This window comes from Nicotiana tomentosiformis, chromosome 2, assembly GCF_000390325.3.
Source record: "Nicotiana tomentosiformis chromosome 2, ASM39032v3, whole genome shotgun sequence".
NCBI classification, from domain to species: Eukaryota; Viridiplantae; Streptophyta; class Magnoliopsida; order Solanales; family Solanaceae; genus Nicotiana; species Nicotiana tomentosiformis.
Genome location: NC_090813.1, coordinates 187,814,220 through 187,836,422, shown reverse-complemented (window position 1 = coordinate 187,836,422; position 22,203 = coordinate 187,814,220). Strand labels below are relative to the sequence as shown.

General features: G+C 37.1%; 1 protein-coding gene across 2 annotated transcripts; it reads left to right on the top strand.

Moving 5' to 3' along the window:
* The first annotated feature begins 1,850 nt into the window (after positions 1-1,850).
* On the top strand, positions 1,851-21,596 carry LOC104102725 (sterol 3-beta-glucosyltransferase UGT80A2-like). Of its 2 annotated transcripts, none has more exons than XM_009610526.4 (14): positions 1,851-2,209; positions 9,145-9,332; positions 13,105-13,344; positions 14,620-14,731; positions 15,453-15,623; positions 16,962-17,025; positions 17,160-17,217; positions 17,379-17,556; positions 17,797-17,927; positions 19,559-19,661; positions 19,840-19,916; positions 20,310-20,357; positions 20,437-20,586; positions 21,154-21,596. In XM_009610526.4, the coding sequence occupies exons 1-14, from the start codon at positions 2,017-2,019 to the stop codon at positions 21,319-21,321; spliced, it is 1,881 nt and encodes a 626-aa protein (XP_009608821.1). In that variant the 5' UTR covers positions 1,851-2,016; the 3' UTR covers positions 21,322-21,596. The 2 variants fall into 2 exon arrangements, with proteins under 2 accessions (XP_009608821.1, XP_009608822.1); XM_009610527.4 differs by having other exon boundaries at positions 1,985-2,209; positions 9,068-9,332.
* Positions 21,597-22,203: the final 607 nt, after the last annotated feature.

The following is a 22,203-nucleotide window of genomic DNA, read 5'->3' as shown; positions in this document are numbered from 1 at the left end:
GAGGTTATTTGCCCTTGGGAGGCATGTCAGGTAGAGAGTGTGTGCCTGTTCAAAGGGCGTGCGTGCTGCGTGTGTTCGTTGTTAGGTCTGGGCTGAGGCACGTGCCCTAAATGTGGGCTGCTTATCAATGGCCCATTTTAGTGGTTCTTGGGTCGGATTAGCCTTTGCTGACTAGCCCAATGTGTACTAAACTGGGGTGGCCCATCAGAATTGTATTGGTCTCGTTGGGCTAGTCAGATTTGCAGCCCTACGTTCCCCTTCCCCATAGTTTCCCAGGATGGTGAACTTACCTGAATCCGGTGTGAAAGATCCGCTTTACGTTCCACTGCTCATTGCTCCCATTTGCTTATGCTTTTGGGGCTCTGTTGCCTTCCTCTTTCGCCTTGTACTCCTAAGGAATTCTACCATTTTCTAGTCTTTGCCTTCCTGTGCACAGGGACACGCCGTCGGCATTTTCGGTTTTTCCTCAGTCCCTAATGATGCGTGTAGTGGGCATTTCTTGGATAGGTGGCTGATTCCCTCACACCCTCTTGCACAATATTCCCTCACCTTCATACTTGATTGGTTGTCTGTGGTTTTCAATTTCCAAGATGTTCGCAGTGGTACCTCAATAGGCACTTGGATGCAGATCCGTGCATATCTGCCTCTAAGGGTAGCATATGTGCACGTATCTATCTTCAACAGTTTATCTATCTCTATCCCTACATGTTCTAGGATTTCCTTGTCGTAGAACTCAGTAGGTAGTTGTGGTAGCCTAATATGTATATTTGTTGCTTGGATATTTGAGTTTGCCGGAATAAAATTTGGCTCCCAGTCCCTGACGGAGAGGAAGTGGCCCATAACGAATCATGGTCCTCCGTGTAATGCTTTTGTCATATTCTTCTCCTTCACGAATTTGACACTGATAAAATCCCATCCCAGGTCTATGAGGGTTAGCTGCTCACTTGGGATCCAAAGCTGTTGTAATTTGTTCTTTAGGGTGTGGTGTGAGAGTTTTCGTCCAATACTTTAATGATCACTGAGAACCTCCATGGATGATAGATTCTTAACTTTTGGTCTTCGCTTAGGATAATTGGTTCAGTATTTTCCTCTTGCAACGACATTTCTAACGATGCCTCTGTCTGGTGATAAATGGGGTGATAGACACTTGACTTTGTCAAATATTTTTCCGCTAAGACTTCTTTGAGTTCTTCTTTGGTATCGTTTCAACTTCCATTGGTGATACGGTAATATCAGGCGGATCAGGGGGGTTTCAGTAGTGTTAATGAAATTGGGTCCTGCGCAGGGGATGAGGATGGATCCATTTTAGAGAAAGGTTGAATAATTGTACAAGTGGCCAGAGTCTCTCTTAAAGTTTTTAATATATGCATTTTAATTTTCCGCAACATGTATTCAACATGCATCTGTTACCAAAGATTATTTTTTTTGGCTTTCTTAGAACTCGTCTTGGGGTTTGCTCCAGGCGGGACAATATTTAGATGCCTAAGTTTTAGTTCTAGTGAGACTTATGTCTCAAGTGCCTAAACGCATCTATCCCTTGGCGCTCGAAGCTCGCCTAACAGTTACTAACGTAAATTATGCGTCAAATTTTCTAATTAAGTACAACATCTCGCCCCTCCAATCTTTTAAAACATTATTTCTGACTCAATCTTGAATCTGGTTAAATATTTTTTTATCACTCTACAACTGTAAATAGCATACATTTAATATTATTTCAAATTATTTCAATCCATGACACGTTTTTCAGTCTGTTGAGCTTGGTTGTCCTCCAGCACAATTTCTTTGTCCTTTTTTCTTTTAATTTTTGTTGTTGCTAAATTCCAGCACAATCAATTTCAGACCCTTTCTCCACTAATCTGAACTTGGTCCCCTTTCTCTCTCCTTTTCTTCTCATTCTCTCTCTCTAAAACCCTCTCATTTCAGCAAATTCATCATCACTTCCTCTATATACTCTTTGTGTTTCAACAGACTTATACAAAAATTCGACAGCTTTTGAGAAGTTTCGAGAATCTACCAATGGCGGAATCGTCATCGAAATTTGATCCGCCGAGCTCTTCTTCTTCTTCGTCTTCTTCTAGTTCCGGCGAAGTTTCCGTGACCGTTGAGAAGGACGTTAGTGATGAAAATGGCAGTAAAACTGGTGGTGAAGGTGCTGACGTGGACAATAGAGAGTCAGTTGGTGATTCAGTTGGCATTACTGACTCTTCAGGTTTGTAATCTGTCTGTAACGCAATTCTGCTATTTCTCAGGGATTATGTCAATAGTAGAATTAACATACATAATTGTAAATTTATACTACCCCATTTCTTTTTACTCATCCATTATACTATAAATTAAATCTCTTTTAATTATAGCGTATCAAGAGAGAATTAATTATTTTTTCCACTTGTATCCTTAATTATAACCTTAATAAAGGTAATTTAGTAAAATAAACACTTAATTAATACTTTAGTAGCCGAATCTGTAAACAAACAAACAGCTATATGAATGAAATCTTTCTAACCAATTCTGCTATTCCCCAGGTATTCTGTCAATAGTGAATTAATATAATTGGAAATTAATACTACTTCCTCCGTTCCTTTTTATTCCTTCATTATACTAAGAATTCGTGATCGCGAAGCACAAAAACCTAGATGCAAAAATTTATCTATATGCGAACGCATTTTTTTTACTTGTCCACATTAGCAAATCAAGAGAGAATTAATTATTTTTTCCTCTCTTATTTTTTTAATTAATTACACTTAATTAATACTTTCAGGAAGTGTGCAAAATGCATACTGCACGAGAAAAAGGAATGAGGGGAGTAGTATATATTATGACTTGTCATTGTGGAAGCTATTTTGTTGCATTTTATTAGCCGAATATGTAAACAGACAAACAACATATGAAATGCTTTCTCTTTCCTTTCCCGTTTTTATGTATGTGTTTGAGTAGACACGAAGTTTGAGAAACAAACAAATAATATCTTTTGATACCTAAGCTAATAATACGCAAAGTACCAAAATTGCCCATAATACGAACACAACAATTTAATTAGAGATTGTAAGAGTTCCACATGCTCCTTTATCTTTCTATATCTGATAAAAAGAAATCGGCTTTTATATCAAGCGTGTTCCAATAGGTCATGTTAGAGCCTGTTTGGATTAGCTGATTATAAATAGCTGATAAGCTTGAAGTGCTGAAAAATATTTTTAAGTGCTGAAACTGATTTTTAAAATAAGCATTTACGTGTTTGGATAGACGTGCTGAAACTGATAATAAACAGTTGATATGTTTGGTAGAAAAGTGCTGATAAGTTGTTCTTTTGTTAAAAAGACTAAAATACCCTTAAAGTTTTTACAAAACATTATGAATTAAAAAGTTTCTTTGTAGAGAAAAATGATAAACAATGAATATGGAATGAAGAGAAAATTAAAAAATCGGAAAAGGGCCTAAAATGCCCCTTTACTATATGAAATAGGACAGGCTAGCCCTCCGTTAAAAGTTGGTATCTATTCTGCCCTTGCCGTCAACAAATGGGCTCGTATATGCCCTCCATCACTAACGGGAGACTCATAAAGCCACGTGGGATATATGTGAGGGCAAGTTAGACCTAGTTCGAATTGTACAGGGGCATATATGAGCCAGTTATAATAGTCATTTCTCAAACACTTCACAATTCCATATCAGTTTGCTTAGACACGTATTTGACAACATCAAACTAATTATCATAGCAAATAAACTCAGTCATAAACACAACAAATGAACGACAATGACTTCATTAAATCCTTGTACAAAAACATAATGCTTCGTTACATAATAAAAGACAACAATTAAGCCACAATAACACTAACATTACATATCATTTCCCACTGATCCAAAGAACATAACAAAACATCCCAATATCACACACATGAAAATCCACATCTTCTTCTGAAATTTAGCATCAAGCACAACTGAGTACTCTAAATCGGTCACTTTCTTCATTAGAACATTTCTTTCCAATTCCAAGACTTCTATTCCTCCATGATCGACGAGCATCATAACATTCTCAAGATCAAATTTTCCTTTGGAGAGCAAATCTTTCACGGATTAGAGCTTCATTTTCCTTCTTTAAACTGCATATGAGATTTGAAACTCTAGGAGGAAGCTCTTCATCTTGCCATTCCCAATAGGAATATTTTTCATCCTAAAAACCAAAAATAAATAAAACAAATTTACAAGCAAATCGGAATAATTAAAAAAACCCATCAAAAAATTTACTTACCTCATGCTTCGGGCACTTGAAAAAACTACTCCCAGCATTTAAAGGAGTCCATGCCATGAAATAATTGGCAGCAAGTCAGCAATGACACCTCCTATTCGGCCCCTTTGAGCTACTAGAACATTCTTACATTGTCTTTTGTTGTCTTTTGTTATGATTCGACCCCTTTGAGTAATGGTAAAAAATGGGGATATTAAGATAAAGTAATTACTTCCCCTATCCTAATTTATGTGACACATTTTCCTTTTAAGCTTGTCCCCTAAAAAAAGGTACCTCCCTCTATTTAGAAATAATTTAACTTTAAAATTCTCATTTTCCCTTAATGAGATGATTTATAGCCAAGCACCCAAGGGTTTAGCCTAGTGGTCAATGAAGTGGGTGGAGAATCATGAGGTCGCACGCTGAACGCTAATTCAAATTTTTATCCTTATAATCATGTATGAGGTTTAAGGGAGAGTCTAGTAATAATGATGTTGTTGGGAGAAACAAGGGTAGGAAGGTCTTATTAATTTCTCGATGAAGTTAAAGATTATTTGTTGGAATGTTAGAGGGATAAATAACACGGAGAAAAGGCGGATGGTGGATCTTCTTCTGAGAAAGTATAATACAGACATAGTATGCCTATCAGAAACTAAAATGAAGCAAGTGGATCAGTCATGTATCAGGCAGATCGGGGGTTCGAAGTGGACTGATTGAGTGGAACTGGGGCACAAGGTAGAAGTGGTGGTATCCTGGTTTACTGGGATAAGAGAAGATGGAGTTGTTCAGATAAACACATAGGGCAACATTCAATTACTGTATTTTTGAAGGAAGAAAATACTGATTTTCAATGTGCATTCACTGGGGTCTATGGACCCTGTGATAGGAAAACAAGAAGGATTTTATGGAAAGAGATGGGAGCAGTTTCTGGATTAGTGTCTATGCCATGGGTTATAGGAGGAGATTTCAATGTTGTCAGATTTGAAGATGAAAAGATGGGAAGGGCTAGGAATACAAGAGCAATGAAAGAGTTTAGTAGAACAATTCAGGATTTGGATTTGATGGATTTACCACTTCATGGAGGCACTTTTACATGGTTCAGAGGTAATAGTAATCAATGTGCATCAAGAATTGATAGATTTCTAATCTCAGAGAGTTGGGATAACCAATTCAAATTCATAAAACAAAGAGCACTGCCTAGAGTTACATCAGATCATTGCCCTATCATACTGGAGTGCGTGGAATGGAGCAAAGGGAAAGGCTATTTTAAATTTGAAAACATGTGGTGTGAGCATAAGGATTTTAATGTACTTGTGGATAAATGGTGGAATTCATATTGCATTCAGGGGAGCCCTGATGTGATTCTAGCAAGAAAATTGAAATTGCTAAAGAATGATTTGAAGAAGTGGAATAAAGAAGTTTTTGGTAACTTGGAGGAAATGAAATCTAAGGCTATGTCTAGGTTGGAGAGACTGGACCAAGAAAGAGCATACAATCAGATTAATGAGCATGATAGAATTTCTATCATTAAAGAACCGGAGGAAATTGCTATTGAAGAGGAGATTAGCTGGAGACAAAAATCTAGATGTTTATGGGTTGAAAAAGGTGATAGAAATACCAAGTTCTTTCACAAACAGGCAAATGCACACAAGAGGTTTAATACTATCGATAAAATGATGATAGAGGGGAAACTGGTGGAAGATGAAAAGCTTATCCAAGATCATATTTTTAACTTCTATGAGAAACTGTTCTCTGAATCAGAGAATTGGAGACCTTTGTGGGCAGATGAAGAGCTAGAAAAACTCACAGAGGATGAAAAAGAATGGATACAGAGACCATTTACTGTGGAGGAGATGGAAAAGGTTGTCAAGTTATTTAAGGGGGATAAAGCACCTGGGCCAGATGGTTTCAACATGTTCTTTTTTCAAAATTGTTGGAACATAGTTAGGGAAGATGTCTGGAGTGCAGTGGAGTGGTTTTATCAGGAGAGTACATTCACTAAGAGCCTAAACTCAACTTTCATTGCTCTTATTCCTAAGAAAAAGGGGGCAGTGGAAGTGAAAGATTTTAGACCCATCAGCTTGTTGGGGAGTGTCTATAAAATAATTGCAAAGTTGATGGCTGAAAGATTAAAGATGGTGATAGGAAAATTGATATCAGATAATCAGAATGCTTTTATAAAAGGAAGGCAAATTATTGATGCTGCTATGGTAGCTAATGAGTGTCTTGAAAATCTATTCAAGAGGAAGATTAAAGGGGTGGCCTGCAAACTTGATGTGGAAAAGGCTTATGATCATGTAAATTGGTCATGGCTGTTGAATCTGATGAAACATATGAATTTTGGGGAAAGATAGATTGGGTGGATAAAATTCTGTATACCCTCAGTTAGCTTCTCAGTTTTAATTAATGAGAGTCCACATGGATACTTTAATTCTCAGAGGGGGCTAAGACAGGGGGATCCAATATCCCCTTATTTATTTTTGCTGGTGATGGAAATCTTTAGCAGAATGCTTTTAAAAGCAGAAAAGTTAGGGTGGATTAGAGGATTGAAAATTAGAAAAAGTGAGGGAGAAGAACTGTATGTCTCACACATACTCTATGCTGATGATACATTGATATTATGTGAAGCTGAAAAAGAGCAACTCTTACACCTCAGAGGAGTACTACTAGCGTTTGAAGTTGTCTCAGGATTGAAAGTGAACTTGGCAAAGAGTAATGTGTTTAGTATTAATGCCGAGCGTTGTATTGATGATCTGGCAGATGTTTACCATCCACCTATCTGGGTCTACCACTTGGGGCAAAAAAGAATGATGCAAAGATGTGGCAGGGGGTCTTGGATAGATGTAGCAGTAAACTGGTGTCACGGAAAAGACAATATTTATCTCTTGGTGGTAGGCTTACACTGGTCAATAGTGTGATGGATGGTATACCTACTTATCTAATGTCTCTCTTTAAAATGCCAACATCAGTGGAGAAAAACTTGAATACTATGAGGAATAAATTTTTGTGGGAAGGTAATAATGATAACAAGAAATTTCACTTGGTCAAATGGCAGGAGGTGATGAAAGAAAAGAAAGGAGGGGGATTAGGAGTGAGGAATCTAAAGATGCATAACAAAAGTCTTTTATTTAAATGGCTGTGGAGATATAATTATGATGGGAATAGATTATGGAAAAAGGTGATAGATGCCAAGTATGGCATGAAGGACATGTGGGCTCCTCGATCAATTCAATCTTCTTCAAAGGGGGGAATTTGGAGCACAATTAGTAATCTTTGGAATGAATATAGTCAGTTTGTGAAACTGAAACTTGGAAATGGTAATAATACCCTGTTTTGGTCTGATATGTGGTTGGAAAATGGAAGTCTTAGATCAAAGTTTCCTGGTCTATATAGCTGCTCAATTAACAAAAACGGAAGAGTGTCAGACTTCTATTCAAGCACTGGCTGGCAGCTAATCTTCAGGAGAGACCTCTCTCCTCAATGACTGGGAAGTTGATGAATTTTCCCAATTGATACAGTTATTGGATAATGTTAGATTGGAGGAAAACAGGAGAGACTCATTAATATGGGCAGCAAGTAATGATGGTATTTTCACAGTCAGCAGTTGTTATAGCTTGTTACAAAAACAACAAGGGCTTTATCAGTTAAATTGGCCATGGAAAGCAATATGGAAGTCAAAAGCACCTATTAAAGTAGCCTGTTTTGGTTGGATTGCAACAAAGGAAGCTTTTCTAACTCAGGAGAACTTGCAGAAGAGAGGTTTTGCTCTATCTAATCGGTGTTACATGTGTGAAGAAGAGGCAGAAACAGTCAACCATCTAATCATCCATTGCAAAGTGGCAAAGCAGTGCTAGGAGCTCTTCCTAAATATATATGATGTCAAGTGGGCAATTCCTTCCGGTGTAAAGAGTTTGTTGGAGACATGGCAACAACAAAAAGTGGCAAAGAGTCAACAGATAGTATGGAGAACAATTCCTCTATGTGTGTTCTGGACAATATGGTTGGAAAGAAACAGGATTTGCTTTGAAGGGGAAAGGCAGCATGTATCCAGGATTAAAAACAGATGCTTATTAAACTTGTATTTCTGGTGTAAAAGACATGTAATGGAAAATATGGAACAATATATGAATTTTCTAGAGGAGCTAGGAGGAATGTAGTTGCTTTGTTGTATTAGTTTGGATGTTTGTAATTTTTTACCATCTTGGTACCTTTTAATAAAATCTTACCTTATCAAAAAAAAGCTTCCATATCCTTTTTATGCTTAGCGCTTATAACTTTTTTTGCGGCTCAATTCAAACGTGGTGTCCTGCCGGCTCTAATTTAGCTTTGTGTTTTAAAGCAAGCAAGCTGGACGCTAATTCAGATTTTTATCCTTATAATCATGTATGAGCTTCCATATCCTTTTTATGCTTAGCTCTTTAACTTTTTTTTTGCGGCTCAATTCAAAGGTGTGTGTTGCCTATATCTGTCGAAAGTTTTTTCTTCCTTCTCATGGACAAAATAGATGAACATTTATAGGAATAGGCTTTCTCTTGCCTATTGTTATTAAAGTCCAAGAGTCAATGATTATCCTTCGATTTTTTACTTTTGAAAAAATGACATGCCTTGTTTTTTTTTTATTTAAATTTGGAAAAAGCAACATTTCCTTGCCTGAAAAAAAAGATGATATTTCCCTCGTATAGTTCTGACCAGTTATTGCTATACCAAATTCTAGTTCTATAGTAAAGAAATATAAAAACATGATTGTCGACAACTTTCAAGATAAAAGAGGAATGAACAGGGCTTATCTGTTATGCATAACAATTAGAAAATGACTGTTTATGAGTTGTGCAACTGGAAATGCAGTTGATTACTGTGGCTTCCGAAGCTTTTTGAAATGGACCATCTGAAGCTGACCGCAAGCCTGCAATTTAATATGCTAGGGACCCTTGCGATGGAACTTACAAGAGTAAATACATTGCCTCCAGAGATTTTGACTTCTGAGAAGCCACATTCACCTTCGTATCATCTTAAGTTGGAGAGATCAAAAACTGAGACACCAACGCATAGTAGCGGATTTGCTCAAGCGGCAGCAAAAATATTTGATAATAAAATTTCTGAACAACAGAAGGTATAGCGCAAAATGATCTCATCATGTCACTTCAAGTTTAATTTTTTTCTTCTATGATTAATATATCATGTCATAATTCTTTTGAACTCTTGTATTCATCCTTCTTCTCTGCTATCCTTTCTGTTGAACATAACCTGCATTCTTTTCCACTTACTTTTAACCTTTTATTAAACGATATGATTGCCAAGACATGTCTATAGTCCAGAATACGGCTTTTTGCAAAACATTCAACTGTAGCATACTCCTGAAATATTGGCAGGAAACATGTCAATCTCCATCCTATTCAGTTGCTTGCTACAGAGCTGGCATTGCTTAACTGCAAAATGGTAGAATCATTTGTCAGGAGACAGACTTTACCCAATGACGAAGTTCAAAAATCTGTCTTTCCTCCTAGAAAAACATGCCAATGCCATTTGAGTAGTGTGAGAAGAATTAGATATGCTTTAAGAGATTCCATTATTTGAGTATACATACTTTACACTTTAGTCCAACCCCCGAAATACATTACTACGGCAAAAACAACAAAAAACTCAGTATATTCACACAAGTGAGGTATGGGGAGGGTAGTGTGTACTACACAAACCTTACCCCTACCTAGTGAAGGTAAAAAAAGGTTGTTTCCAATAGACCCTCAACTCAGAAAGGGTGAGGAGTAAGAAGAAGAAGAGGAGAAAGAAGAAGAATGAGGGGAAAAGAAGGAAAAGGAGGGGGGGGGGATAAGTAGTGCTAGATAATAACAACAGGGAATACCGTACCTGAAGCAAACTATACCACATGCCGTAATATAGATCTAAGAATATGAAGGAACATGAGTGATACTAAAACTACCGGTAAGAAAAGGGAAAACTTTCAACTACCTACTAATCTTCTACCCTAATCCTCGACCTCCACACCCTCCTATCAAGGGTCATGTCCTCAGTAAGCTGAAGTCGCGCCATATCCTGCCTAATCACCTCTCCCCAGTACTTCTTTGGCCTACCTCGACCTCTTCTCAAACCCGCCATGGCCAACCTCTCACACCTCCTAACAAGAGCATCAATGCTTCTCCTCTTTACGTGCCCGAACCATCTCAGCCTCGACTCCCGCATCTTGTCCTCCACGGAGGCCACTCCCACTTTGTCCCGAATGGCTTCATTCCTACTATTATCTCTCCTGGTACACCCACTCATCCATCTCAACATCCTCGTTACTATTTCCTAAAATAGAAAAAAATATAGTATTCATAATCCAGATTTAAAAAAAAAAAGATTAGTACATCAAAGAACACAACCAATCCCAAGTTAGCTGGTATTTCGTTAGATATACAATAAAGCTGAATTTGAAATTTACATTGCTCCTTGATATGTGTCCATTGGACCCTTTTCCCCCTTAATAAAGGGTTTGAACCATTGACACACATGTCAATTATGTATTTTTTTCTAGCCACTGGAATAAGATTGGTTAATAAGTGCACAGGAAAGAAAAAAGAGGAGAAGTATCCCCAGAGTTTGGTTTACTTGGGGAGTTTAGAAAAATTAGTGTTACTTATGGAAAGGCAGCCGGTGAACCAAGGGGCAGAGGCTTGGAAGGAGAGACCTTCTTTACTTTCTCTTACTTAGTCTCTATTTTGTGCTATGGCCTATATCTAATTATCAATAAAGCTTTTCTCTTGCGAAGAATGATCCAACTTAATCTTTGGAAGCCATAGCAAAAGGACTCTTGAGACAACTTAAAGTGAGCCCCTACATCCTTTATTTTTTTATGACGGAGAAATCCGTTGGGCCAACGGCAACCTTTGAAATTCGGGGATGATGAGTCCCCCTCTATCCTTATCCACCTAAATACAAGAGTTAGTTCGCTTGGCACAAGGCTCGAACCTATTACCTAAGACGACAAGTCCCTCAACCTTAGCCAATAGAGCTAAATTTTTTGGGGCTAAGCAACTACATCCCTATGGAATATAAGGGCCAAAGTCACAGGAAAAAGCAGGGGTGTCGCAAATTCTCAGTCATATATATCTCAAATTATTTCTTCCCATCTGTTTAAGCCTTAATGGATAGAGTTATCCGGTACTTGTGCTGGTAGGAGGTAGAAGGTACCTAATGGAATTAGTCGAGGTGCGCATAAGCTGGTCCGGACACAACCGTTTTTAAAAAAAGAAAATATCACAGCCAAAGGCTGGAAAAAGTTTAAAAGAGATAAGGAGACCTTGTGGTTGCCAATTTGGGTAGGTGATGACTTCAGAAATTTGGTTTAGAAGTGTGTATTGGCAAATGTGAAGATACAATCAAATAATGTTATTGTCTTCCAGCAAACTGATTAATCATACTAATAATATGAAGCACTGACTATGAAATGAATGATGAGGTCTATAGAGTGAGGTCCAGTTCATGGAATGTGCTGCTATGGAAAAGAACTGCATTTTCTTTCAACTTGGCGAGATATGTGAAGTGCAGAACTAGCATCTAATTACTTTTGAGATCCTTTACATAATATACAAAATGAAAGCTTGACAAATAGTAGGCATGCATCGATGAGCAAATGATTGGCATTGATTTCTTAAGGCAAACTATCGCAAAAACTTTATTGCAAACTGAGTTGATGATTTGCTTTGAGCGTGCTGTCGTAGGTAGAGCTTTTGCCTATATGAATTGAGAGAGAAGATCATATAAACTACCAAGTAGGAAGACTAGAGGGCCACTAAATTAAAGTAGTTATCCCTAAGATTCTGTAGCGTTAAAAGTGACACATATATACTGGCTAGCCACATATAAACTTCACTTGCATTCAGGTTTTGCTAAGCCTTATATACTGGCTAGCCATGATTCTCATTCGTGTGGATGGGGCTATTCTCCTAAATAGAACTTTAGGGGTGAGCTTCTGTCAATAGTGTCAAAACAGATCACAAAATCAGTCTTGCCATACAAAGAACGTCTTACCCAATTGCAAAACAAGCAAGGCTCAATCTCCGCCCTTTGACTCATAGTTTGCATTGGGTTTCGATTTCTCTATTGCAGATTCTAAATTAGGTTTTTCTTTCCTTTTTCCTTACTGTCTGCACTTGGCTTTTTGCAGGCTGTTTTAAGTCAAATATGGAATGGAGATCTTAGCGATGCCTACATTAATCTATATATAGTAGTGCGATTAGACTGGAAGCATGTTTTCTGAAGAGGTTACTAGAGGCCTAAAGAAAGGAAGAACAGTGAGTGAATTTTACCGTGGAGAAATATGGGAATGGAGGTTTTAATGATGCCTACATTAATAATTAGAGGCCTAAAGAAGGAAAGAAGAGTAGAACCGTACCCGATGTTCCTTGGCTGCAGGAGAACATTGGCAGCTTAAGCTCAGGACATATAGTTATAGCTTTCTTTTATGAATGAGTAGTTTGGATTTTCAAGTAAACACACCATTTGCAAGTGATAATGTGAAGTGCGTTACTTGATAAAGAATCTAGCAAAATATTTTTTTTTTTTTAGCAAAGCAACTTTCCTAAATCTCACGCTTTGGTCAACCAGGCCAAATAGTGTTCGTGAAAGCATGACTATTGCTTTCTTTTTGGTTGTGTGTATATGATAGTTTTTTCATTTATACATCTGACGATATCTTAAAGGTAATATGGAATGCCTTCATTATTATCTTATTTTTTTTTAAATTTATGGCAACATCATATAATTTTGTTTGTCTATATTCTGTCATTTGCTGTTTATTTTTACTGGATTTTATTATGTCCGTAAGGCTGGACATATATTCATCTACTGCATGAGATGTGTGTTAACCACTTAAAATGCTGCAGCTCAAATTGTTGAAGAGAATAGCTACTGTCAAAGATGATGGTACTGTAGAATTTGAAATTCCGGGTGATGTTGAACCCAGAGTGCTTGGAACTGGATCTGAAAGTGTGCATAGCGCAGTTGAGGATGAACCTCTTGATGCAACAGAACTTCAATATATTCCACCTATACAGATTGTAATTCTTATTGTTGGAACACGTGGTGATGTGCAGCCTTTTATTGCAATTGGAAAGCGTCTGCAGGTACTTGGACATCATTTGGCAAACAGATTGTATATCTACGAGTTAGGGATGTCACTAGATTGTAGATACATATGTATGTGCTCTTTGCATGTTAATTTGGCAAAACAGATTTCAGCTCTGCTAGGTGTGTATCTTTCTCTATGTACTGAATTCTACAATGGAAAGGGACATGCTACCTTTTCTCTTTCCGGTTTCCCACCTTTTTCCCTTTGGCTGCCATGCTAGCCCGTTCCCCCCACCCCCACCCCACACATTCACAAAAAAAAAGGTGCAAATCTAAGAAAATTGCAAACTTTTTGTTCTTTTGGCTGCAGTGCTAGTTATCTCACATTTCTTAGTTTATAGAAGTCCAGCCTTCTGAGTGCTTGTTATTGACATTGAACATCCAAATACCCTCTCAACCCATTCCAAATCCAAGAAAAGGTTATCCGAAGAGTTTCCTGAGGTTATCAAGGACCTGATTTTTATGGTTGGTAATGCTCAATTTTTGTTTAATTGTTTTGCTTTCTGGGAAGCTGTTTTTGTTGAAAATGGCTCTCTAAACTAGCCTGTAACTGCCTTTCCTTTCAAATATGGACCTAACACCTTATTGCATGAGTTTGTACAGAAACTCGCCATGCCTCTAGTCCATTTCTCAATTAAATTAGGACATGGTCAAGCCTGGAGACGCCACTAAACAAGAATACATGTTAGCGGTTCCCAATTTGAGGCCTAACCCTACCTCTTTCTCTTTGCTCATCTCCTTCACAAAATAGAATTTGAAATGATTCTTAAAGCCCAGACGCTATCCTTTGTTGTACCGCTTCAATTATGTATCATATAAGGTCTTCCGCATATTGATATAGCATTGTTTTTCTGCTGATAGGACATGTTGGCATTTGTAATTCTGGATCTAGCAGATTTTATTTAGTAATTGAAAATTGTTTCTGTTATAAGTTACAAGGGCTGCTACCGTTGAAACTTGTAACTGCCGTTTGACTTTTTGAGCTGTCACTGGTTAGACAAAATTTTGTAAACTTTCTTTTATGGGTGAATCCTGTGTTTCTGAGATCTTAATCTAATTCTGTTTGACTTTTTAAATAGTTCATAGATTAGGAGAGTAATTGTTCCCTCGATGCTTCTTGCGTGACCCTAATTTTGTTGTAGAAGTTGGACTTTATGTGGTGCATTGTGAACTTCCGTCAAAAAGAACTTTTAATAATTTGTCATTCCTTGTCATAGTTGAAAAAGTATGCCATGGTCTTTACTAGTTTATTGACAGAACTGTCGATGCAGGATTTTGGCCATCGAGTGAGGTTGGCGACGCATGCAAATTTCAAAGAGTTTGTCTTGACTGCTGGATTGGAATTCTATCCCCTTGGGGGTGATCCAAAAATTTTGGCTGGATGTATGTTCCTAAATTTCCCGCTTGTTCTGAAACTGACTTGGCAATCTATTGTGGTTCTCCTGTCTCGCTTGAACTTTGCGCAATTGCTGTTCATTTGTGATGGATGTTTACTACTTTTAAAATAATACATTGTGAGATCCAGTAGTCCATTCATCATACACTTATGTAACTCTGCTAAAGCTGGAATAAATGGCAGAGAACCAGCTTTTTCTTGGTTTACATGCTTGTCGAGAACCTTGATTTTAAACAGCCACATGGGAGACTTCAGGAATAAGCACAAAATAAAATAAAATAATAATTCAGTAATAAGCTTCTTGCACTGGTTAGATGCACTCAAGTTCTTATTTTCTCTAATTGAAATAAGTGTCTTGCATTGCATTACTTAGATGCACGTAAGCTTTTTCTTAAATCCACTACAACTATGCTCTGTGGGAATTGCACTTTATTTTCACTAAACTAAACAACTGCATTATATGCCATAGTTTGCCTTGTGTGCGAATTTTCTTTTCGTGAATTCTCTTGGGCATGAATTTGAGGATTAGTATTATATATGATGTGTATTTTCCTACATGTCATTTGAAAGACAAAATTCATAGTTGCATCTGGTGTATCTGGTATATCTTGCAGTGTGTATCTGGTGGATGCATCCGGTCATTCTTGCAAGTCATTAAATATGTAAGTCAACTAGACAATTACAATTTTCTTCCTCTTGCATATACAGACATGGTTAAAAACAAAGGATTTTTACCTTCCGGACCTTCAGAGATTCCTACTCAGAGAGCTCAGTTGAAGGATATTATATACTCTCTACTCTCACCCTGCAAAGAACCTGATATGGATACAGGGATTCCCTTCAAAGCAGACGCAATTATAGCTAACCCCCCAGCATACGGTAAGATTAGTAGTTTATGCATCTTCTATACTATTTTATTCATTTCCTTGTTTATGTATTGGCTTGCCCCTTATTTCCTGTTTTCATTATAGTCAAACTCTCCTATTCCTATATGCTGATATTTTTATTGAGTGATATGCTTCAAGTTATTTTTAAAGGCTGAATTAGTAGTATTATAAATTGAAAAAAGAAGGATCTTACTCCAGCAGTTAGAATAAATATTTCAGGTACAATCCCAAAGCATATACTAAGCTCCTTCTCTTATTGGCAAGGGCAAGTAAAGTGAGTAATGCTTGGACAGAGTAAATTATATTACCTTAGACATAGTAGGGAAAACTCTCCATGTGTGTGTCAAGCTTGAAGTGTGTCCTTTTCTTGCAGCACACGGGGGAAAATTCTATAATATTTCTCAATTTTTGCTTCTTCAGTTTAGTGGAGAACAATTCACATGTACTAGATTTGGCAAGGGATCAGAGAGTCTGTAATCACCGAAAAGAAACTGTCTCTGAGAATTTATTGATTCTAACACTTATTAGCATATAATGAAAAAATTTATTGCTATCTTGGAGATTCTTTTCAAATTATCTTTTTTTTTGGATAACCATGGTGTTTCTTTTCAAATATTTATGTTGGATTAGTGCTCATGAAGTCGACATTTTAATGCATAAAAGTAGTAGTTACATGTTAATCCAACAAATGCATTCAAGCGTTAATGTTGATGACCCACGAGTGTATATTCAATATGTATATTTCCATTTAAATTTGGAAGATGGGTCTTACATTTATTATGCCATTACTTCTGATCTGTGAAAATATCTTCTCGATTAGGAGCATCTTTTGTGGATGCAAGTAGTAGTTAAACTCTTGTTCATTGGGTTAGAAGTGCAGTTGTGGAGTGGTGACTACACATGATTGACCTGCAAACATTTTAGTTCTTGCTGTTATAAGGCATAGAATTTGATCTGATCGGTGGTTTTGTGTGGGTTACAGCTAATACAATTGAATCTTTAGTGGAGTTTGACATTTGAGGCAACGATATAACATGTTCCAACTCTCTATCTGGATGTACAAGATGTATTATGCATGCTTAGCTTAGTTTTATTGGTTCATAAAAGACCATTTCCACTTGTCCTAGATAATGCAGGTCCAAGTGAATCAAATATTCTATTGATGATTCACACAGTTTTCAAAAATTTGTTGTACGGCATGGCTTATGGACCTCCTTTCAACTCTGTTGGGGGCATGCCAAAGCTGTTGTGCTAGTCAAACATTTTGGGTGTATACATATGTTAGAGTTATTAGAGTAGTATGTCCTACTAACATTGAATCCCATTTCAGGGCATACACATGTTGCAGAAGCATTGAAAATCCCGATTCATATATTTTTCACAATGCCATGGACGTAAGTCTGCTTGGGTAATGGAGGCTTAGGAAGCTACTTAGTTTTTCGTTCTATTCATTTCCATTTAGATATCCTGTTGACAAGTTAGATCTGGGCCTTAATTTATCATCAAATGTATTTTATCTTTTGTACAGGCCAACTAGTGAATTTCCTCATCCTTTGTCCCGTGTAAAGCAACCAGCTGGATATAGGGTAAGTTGGATTTCGGCATCTACCGTTCGTATCTTGTCTTTCCGTGTTTTTTAATGTTGCAATGATGTACTGTACTTTTTTTCTATCTCCCTTCCCACCCTTCCCACAAAAAATAAAATGGTTGGTTTCTGTTCACGTTTTTTCTTTTACGAACTGTGCAGCTATCATATCAGATTGTTGACTCCTTGATTTGGCTAGGAATACGCGACATGATAAATGATGTTAGGAAGAAAAAACTGAAACTTCGACCAGTCACATACTTAAGTGGTTCACAAGGCTCTGAGTCGGATATCCCACACGGATATATTTGGAGTCCTCACCTTGTTCCTAAACCAAAAGGTTCATTCTTCAGATTTCTTTTTACCTGATATAAGAACTCCTTTATCTTTCTCAGCTTTAACTTGTTTATCTGATATAGTGCAAACTTTGTATAAAATCCCTTTTATATTCCATTACTCCTATGAGAGCCTAATAGTTCGTAGTGCATCATGTTGTATCTTTTTCATATTCTGATCCTATGAGATGCCATTACTGTTTATTAAGTTGTCACTCTAGCTTTATACTGTCTGACTTTTGCAGATTGGGGACCCAAGATTGATGTGGTGGGATTTTGCTTCCTTGATCTTGCATCGGGTTATGAACCTCCAGAAGTACTTGTAAACTGGCTTAAAGCTGGTCTGAAGCCCATATACATTGGGTTTGGTAGTCTTGTGAGTTTCTTGGACGTTTACTTTCTTTATAATTTTTCTCTCTATCTATTCCCTTCTTCTCTCCCTTCGATCCAACAAAAAAAAATACAGAATACTCTCTCCTCCCCCCCCCCCCGAACTTGGCATTTCGATAACCTCGACCCTGTAACCAATCTCACCTGATGTGGATGAGACAAACGCTCTGCCACATCGATTTTTTTTTTTCCATGTGGCGTTTTTTTATAATAAAATATATTTTATTACTTTTTAAAATTTGTTAACCTTTTGGATCATCTTTTTCAGGCCAAATTTGTTAAGAAACTTGGCTGAAACTCCATTGTTTAGGCTAATCTTTTTTAGCTAAGAGTAATGGAGTTTCAGCCAATTTTGTACTCCAATAGATTTGGCCTTAAAAAAAATATGCAGTTGAAACAAATTGTTGTTGCATTTAAAGAAAGAAATAAAATAAAATACACCAATATAATTCAATTATATTGGATAGAACTTTTTTATTTCACCAAAAAATAATAGAGCTCTAGCAAAATCTTTTTACAGATTTGGCCCCAAAAAATTAAAAAATACACAGAATGTATAGTCATTGCATCCAAAGAAGAAATACACAATTGAAGCTCCACTATTTTGGATAAAAAAAATTTTGGCTAAAAATACTGAGTTCCTATTTGGCCCCAAAAAGAAGAAATACACAGTTGGAAAAAAATAGTCATTACATCTATAGAAGAATAAAAAGAAATGCACAGTTGGAACTCCATTATTTTGGCCAAAACCTCTTTTATTTGGCTAAAAACAATAGAGTTCCAGCCAAGCTTTTACATATTTGGCAAAAAGAAGAAATACGCAGTTACAACAAGTAGTTATTGTATCTAAAGAAGAAATAAAAAGAAATACAAAGTTGGGGTAAAAATATGCATTGTATATGAAGAAGAAGCAAGATGAAATGCAAAACTGGAACAAATTAATCATTGTATATGACTACGTGGCAATAACGGTTGGAATATACTCCACTTAGAAGCTGATTTGTTGATTTTTTTTTCATTCCCAGACGCCTAAAATAGAGTGTATTCTAGCTATTTGCCATGTCAGCAGTATCGAAGCTGTCAAACTGCCAAGTTCAGGGGGTAATCAGGACTAAAAATAGTTCAGTTGTGCACTGAATAAACGGTTGCCAAGTTTAGGGGGGTTCGGATGTATTATGCCAAAAGAAAAAGGAAAAGCAAGAAAGCAAAAATCTCTCCGTATGTAACCATCTGTCCCTTCTTTGGTTCTGCTGAGGAAGCTTTGAAAAAGGGGCTGTGGTGATTTCTTCTTGTTGTACCTTTGCAGTTGGATTCCGGTAGTTAGTGGTTATCTATGTATATTATGAACTGTGTTCGACAAACTATTATTCCTTTCAGACCCTTCTCTCCACATTAAGTGCATATTAAGAGACGCATAAAATGCAGGCTCGCTAGGAAAGGCTCTGCTATACAAACTAGGTTCTAGGCGTTTTAAAGTACAATTCAAATAATGCTAAATATCCTTCACGCTAAACTCGTGCTACAAATCAAATTATTGTTTAATACCCTGACTTCAGCTTTATTTTTTTCTTGAAAATAATATCTATCTTCTAATTTAACTTATTTCTCCTATCTCAGCCTGTTCAAGAGCCAGAGAAGATGACCGAAACAATTGTTAAAGCACTCGAAATCACTGGACAAAGGGGAATCATTAATAAAGGCTGGGGTGGCCTCGGAAACAGTAAGAAGTTTTCTTCTGCATTTACTTTATTCCGCTTACGAGAAGTTTTCTTCTGCATTTACTTTATTCCGCTTGCGAGAATAACCCGTTATTTTTGCTATTGTACTTGTGTATTTGTAGATTATCTCTTAGAGAGGTATTCATTAGCTTATTTACCTGCTTTTCTTTGTGGCTCCAGTGGCAGAACCAAAAGATTTTGTGTATTTGCTCGATAACTGTCCCCATGATTGGCTTTTCTTGCAGTGTGCTGCAGTGGTGAGTCTTTACTAACCTTGCTTTTTTGTTTCTTCATTCTTTAAGATATCCATTACATTTTATCTTTCTTCTTTAAGCTATACCATAATAATAAGATAAAGGTGGCTTAAGGAAACATTGGAAGAGAAGTTAATGGTTGGTGGGCCGGCAGAATGCAAGCTGGAGACTGACAACTGATTTGAATCAGGACTTTAGGGAGCTCTACTTTTAGAAAACCTTTAATTATCTTGTCCTGGAACGAAAAGGAACGAATTGAGCAGAGCGAATATATGTGATTCATTAGCCAACCCAAACTAGTTTGGGATTGAGCGCTAGCTGATTGATTGACTAAATTACTCCAAGCTTGGTATTTGTATAAATAGCAATATGAACAAATCTTATACTTCCTTTCAGGTGCACCACGGGGGTGCTGGAACTACTGCTGCTGGTCTTAAAGCCGCGGTAGCGTTTCTAACTTCCTTATTTCCCCGCTGCTATCTATTCGGGCTATCTATAACGTATCATCTTTATTGGATTGCAGTGTCCAACAACTGTTGTCCCTTTTTTTGGTGACCAGCCATTTTGGGGGGAAAGGGTGCATGCCAGAGGTGTAGGGCCTCCACCCATACCAGTCGATGAATTTTCACTTGATAAGCTGGTTGATGCAATCAAATTCATGCTTGATCCGAAGGTAATTTTACTAAAAGGTTCAGCACATATTCTTTACTGTAATTTGATAAAGTTATGTTTGCGCACACTCCACCCTCCCCAGACCTCACTTGTGAGATTTTAGTGGGTGGTTGTTGTTGTTGATAAAATTATGTGCTAAGTGCCTGCTCAAGTCTTTACAATATTCTCCGGATAGCAAGACACTTGAAACTTTTGTTTGTGGTTACCAATTCAGAGAGATATCACGTGTTCTCTCGGTTGAACTATTATTATTATTATTATTAATTGCTCTCCAGTTGAGCTTGTATGCATCTCGACTATTCCACCAGATACCTGCCGCCTCCCACCAGCACCGGTACTGAGTAACCCTACCCACTTAGGTTTAGACATATGGAAAGAAATCACTTACCATTTTTGTCTCTGTTGGGATTTCAACCATAGTCTTCCATGGTTTTCATCCACATAATTGATGATAGTCCGCACCTTTGGGTGCAACAATATCCTCTTATTTCGTTCGTTTGTGAAATATTTCGGATATTTAAGGTAAGTTTGAAATGTTTTTGATATGAACTGGTGAGATGGTGCACAGGTGAAGGAGCAAGCGGTTGAGCTAGCCAAAGCTATGGAGAACGAAGACGGAGTCACTGGAGCAGTAAAAGCCTTCTTTAAGCATCTGCCGCGCAAAAAACTTGAGCCTGAGCAATTGCCTAAACGATCAAGTGTTTTTTCAATAAAAAGTTGCTTTGGTTTTTCCTAAATCTGAATGGTAAAGATGTGCTCCGGTTTTTGTGCATTCTTCACTAGTAAACTATTGTATTCCATTCTTGTGTAATTATGTACTCCTATTATTTATACATATTGCCACTGGTACTCTTCTGACAGAAGGACATTAGCGTAATTGTTGTAATCATTACATTGTTCCATGAATTTATGTGCACATCGATTTCCCCAAAATGATACCAATTGTAATATTTCATCAAAGAAGAATCTGGTTGTAATGACAGTTCCAAAATATCCTTGAATTCATCCTCAGTCATTTTTTTTGTTGTCCTTGTACTACAAGATATATATTCTCTGTTCATTCTTAACAAGTGTAGAAATTTTGTTTTTATTACTTAAACTGGCAGTACATTAACAGGATGAACGTGGTAGAAATGCGGATATTAAAATGGACGTCGGAAATCTGACAAGACAGAAAATACTTCTGACCACTTTCGGTGCTAGTGTAACAATATGTGCCACATCCATTTATGTGGTGTTATCCTTCATCCAATTTGTTACTGTACATTAGATTCCTAATTATTCTTTTATTCAATGAGACATTTTACTTCACTATTAACAAGTGATGCCATCTTTTGTACTTTAACTAGTTTTGCATTGCCCTAGTGGTCTGCTAATTCATCTCTGTTTTGTGACCGTTCTAACTGCTGTATTTTATCCTGTGTGGTGCTGTCAAACATGGCCAATTGGAGGAGAATCTGTAACGTATGATAACGTTATAATTCTATATCTGGATGCTAGTTTTATATGCCTCACAAAATAAACTGAAGCTAGAAACAGAGAAGATCTTCTAACAAGATGACTGACAAGGCAACAAACACAGGAACGAGGGCTAAGAAGGATATATCCCTTTTATGGT

Excerpts from the sequence above, each read along its gene's own strand:
- LOC104102725 (XM_009610526.4), top strand. The coding sequence starts at position 2,017 with ATGGCGGAATCGTCATCGAAATTTGATCCGCCGAGCTCTTCTTCTTCT. Across the intron at positions 14,732-15,452 it reads TCCAAAAATTTTGGCTGGAT|ACATGGTTAAAAACAAAGGA; the intron begins GTATGTTCCTAA and ends TTGCATATACAG. Across the intron at positions 20,358-20,436 it reads CTGCTGGTCTTAAAGCCGCG|TGTCCAACAACTGTTGTCCC; the intron begins GTAGCGTTTCTA and ends ATTGGATTGCAG.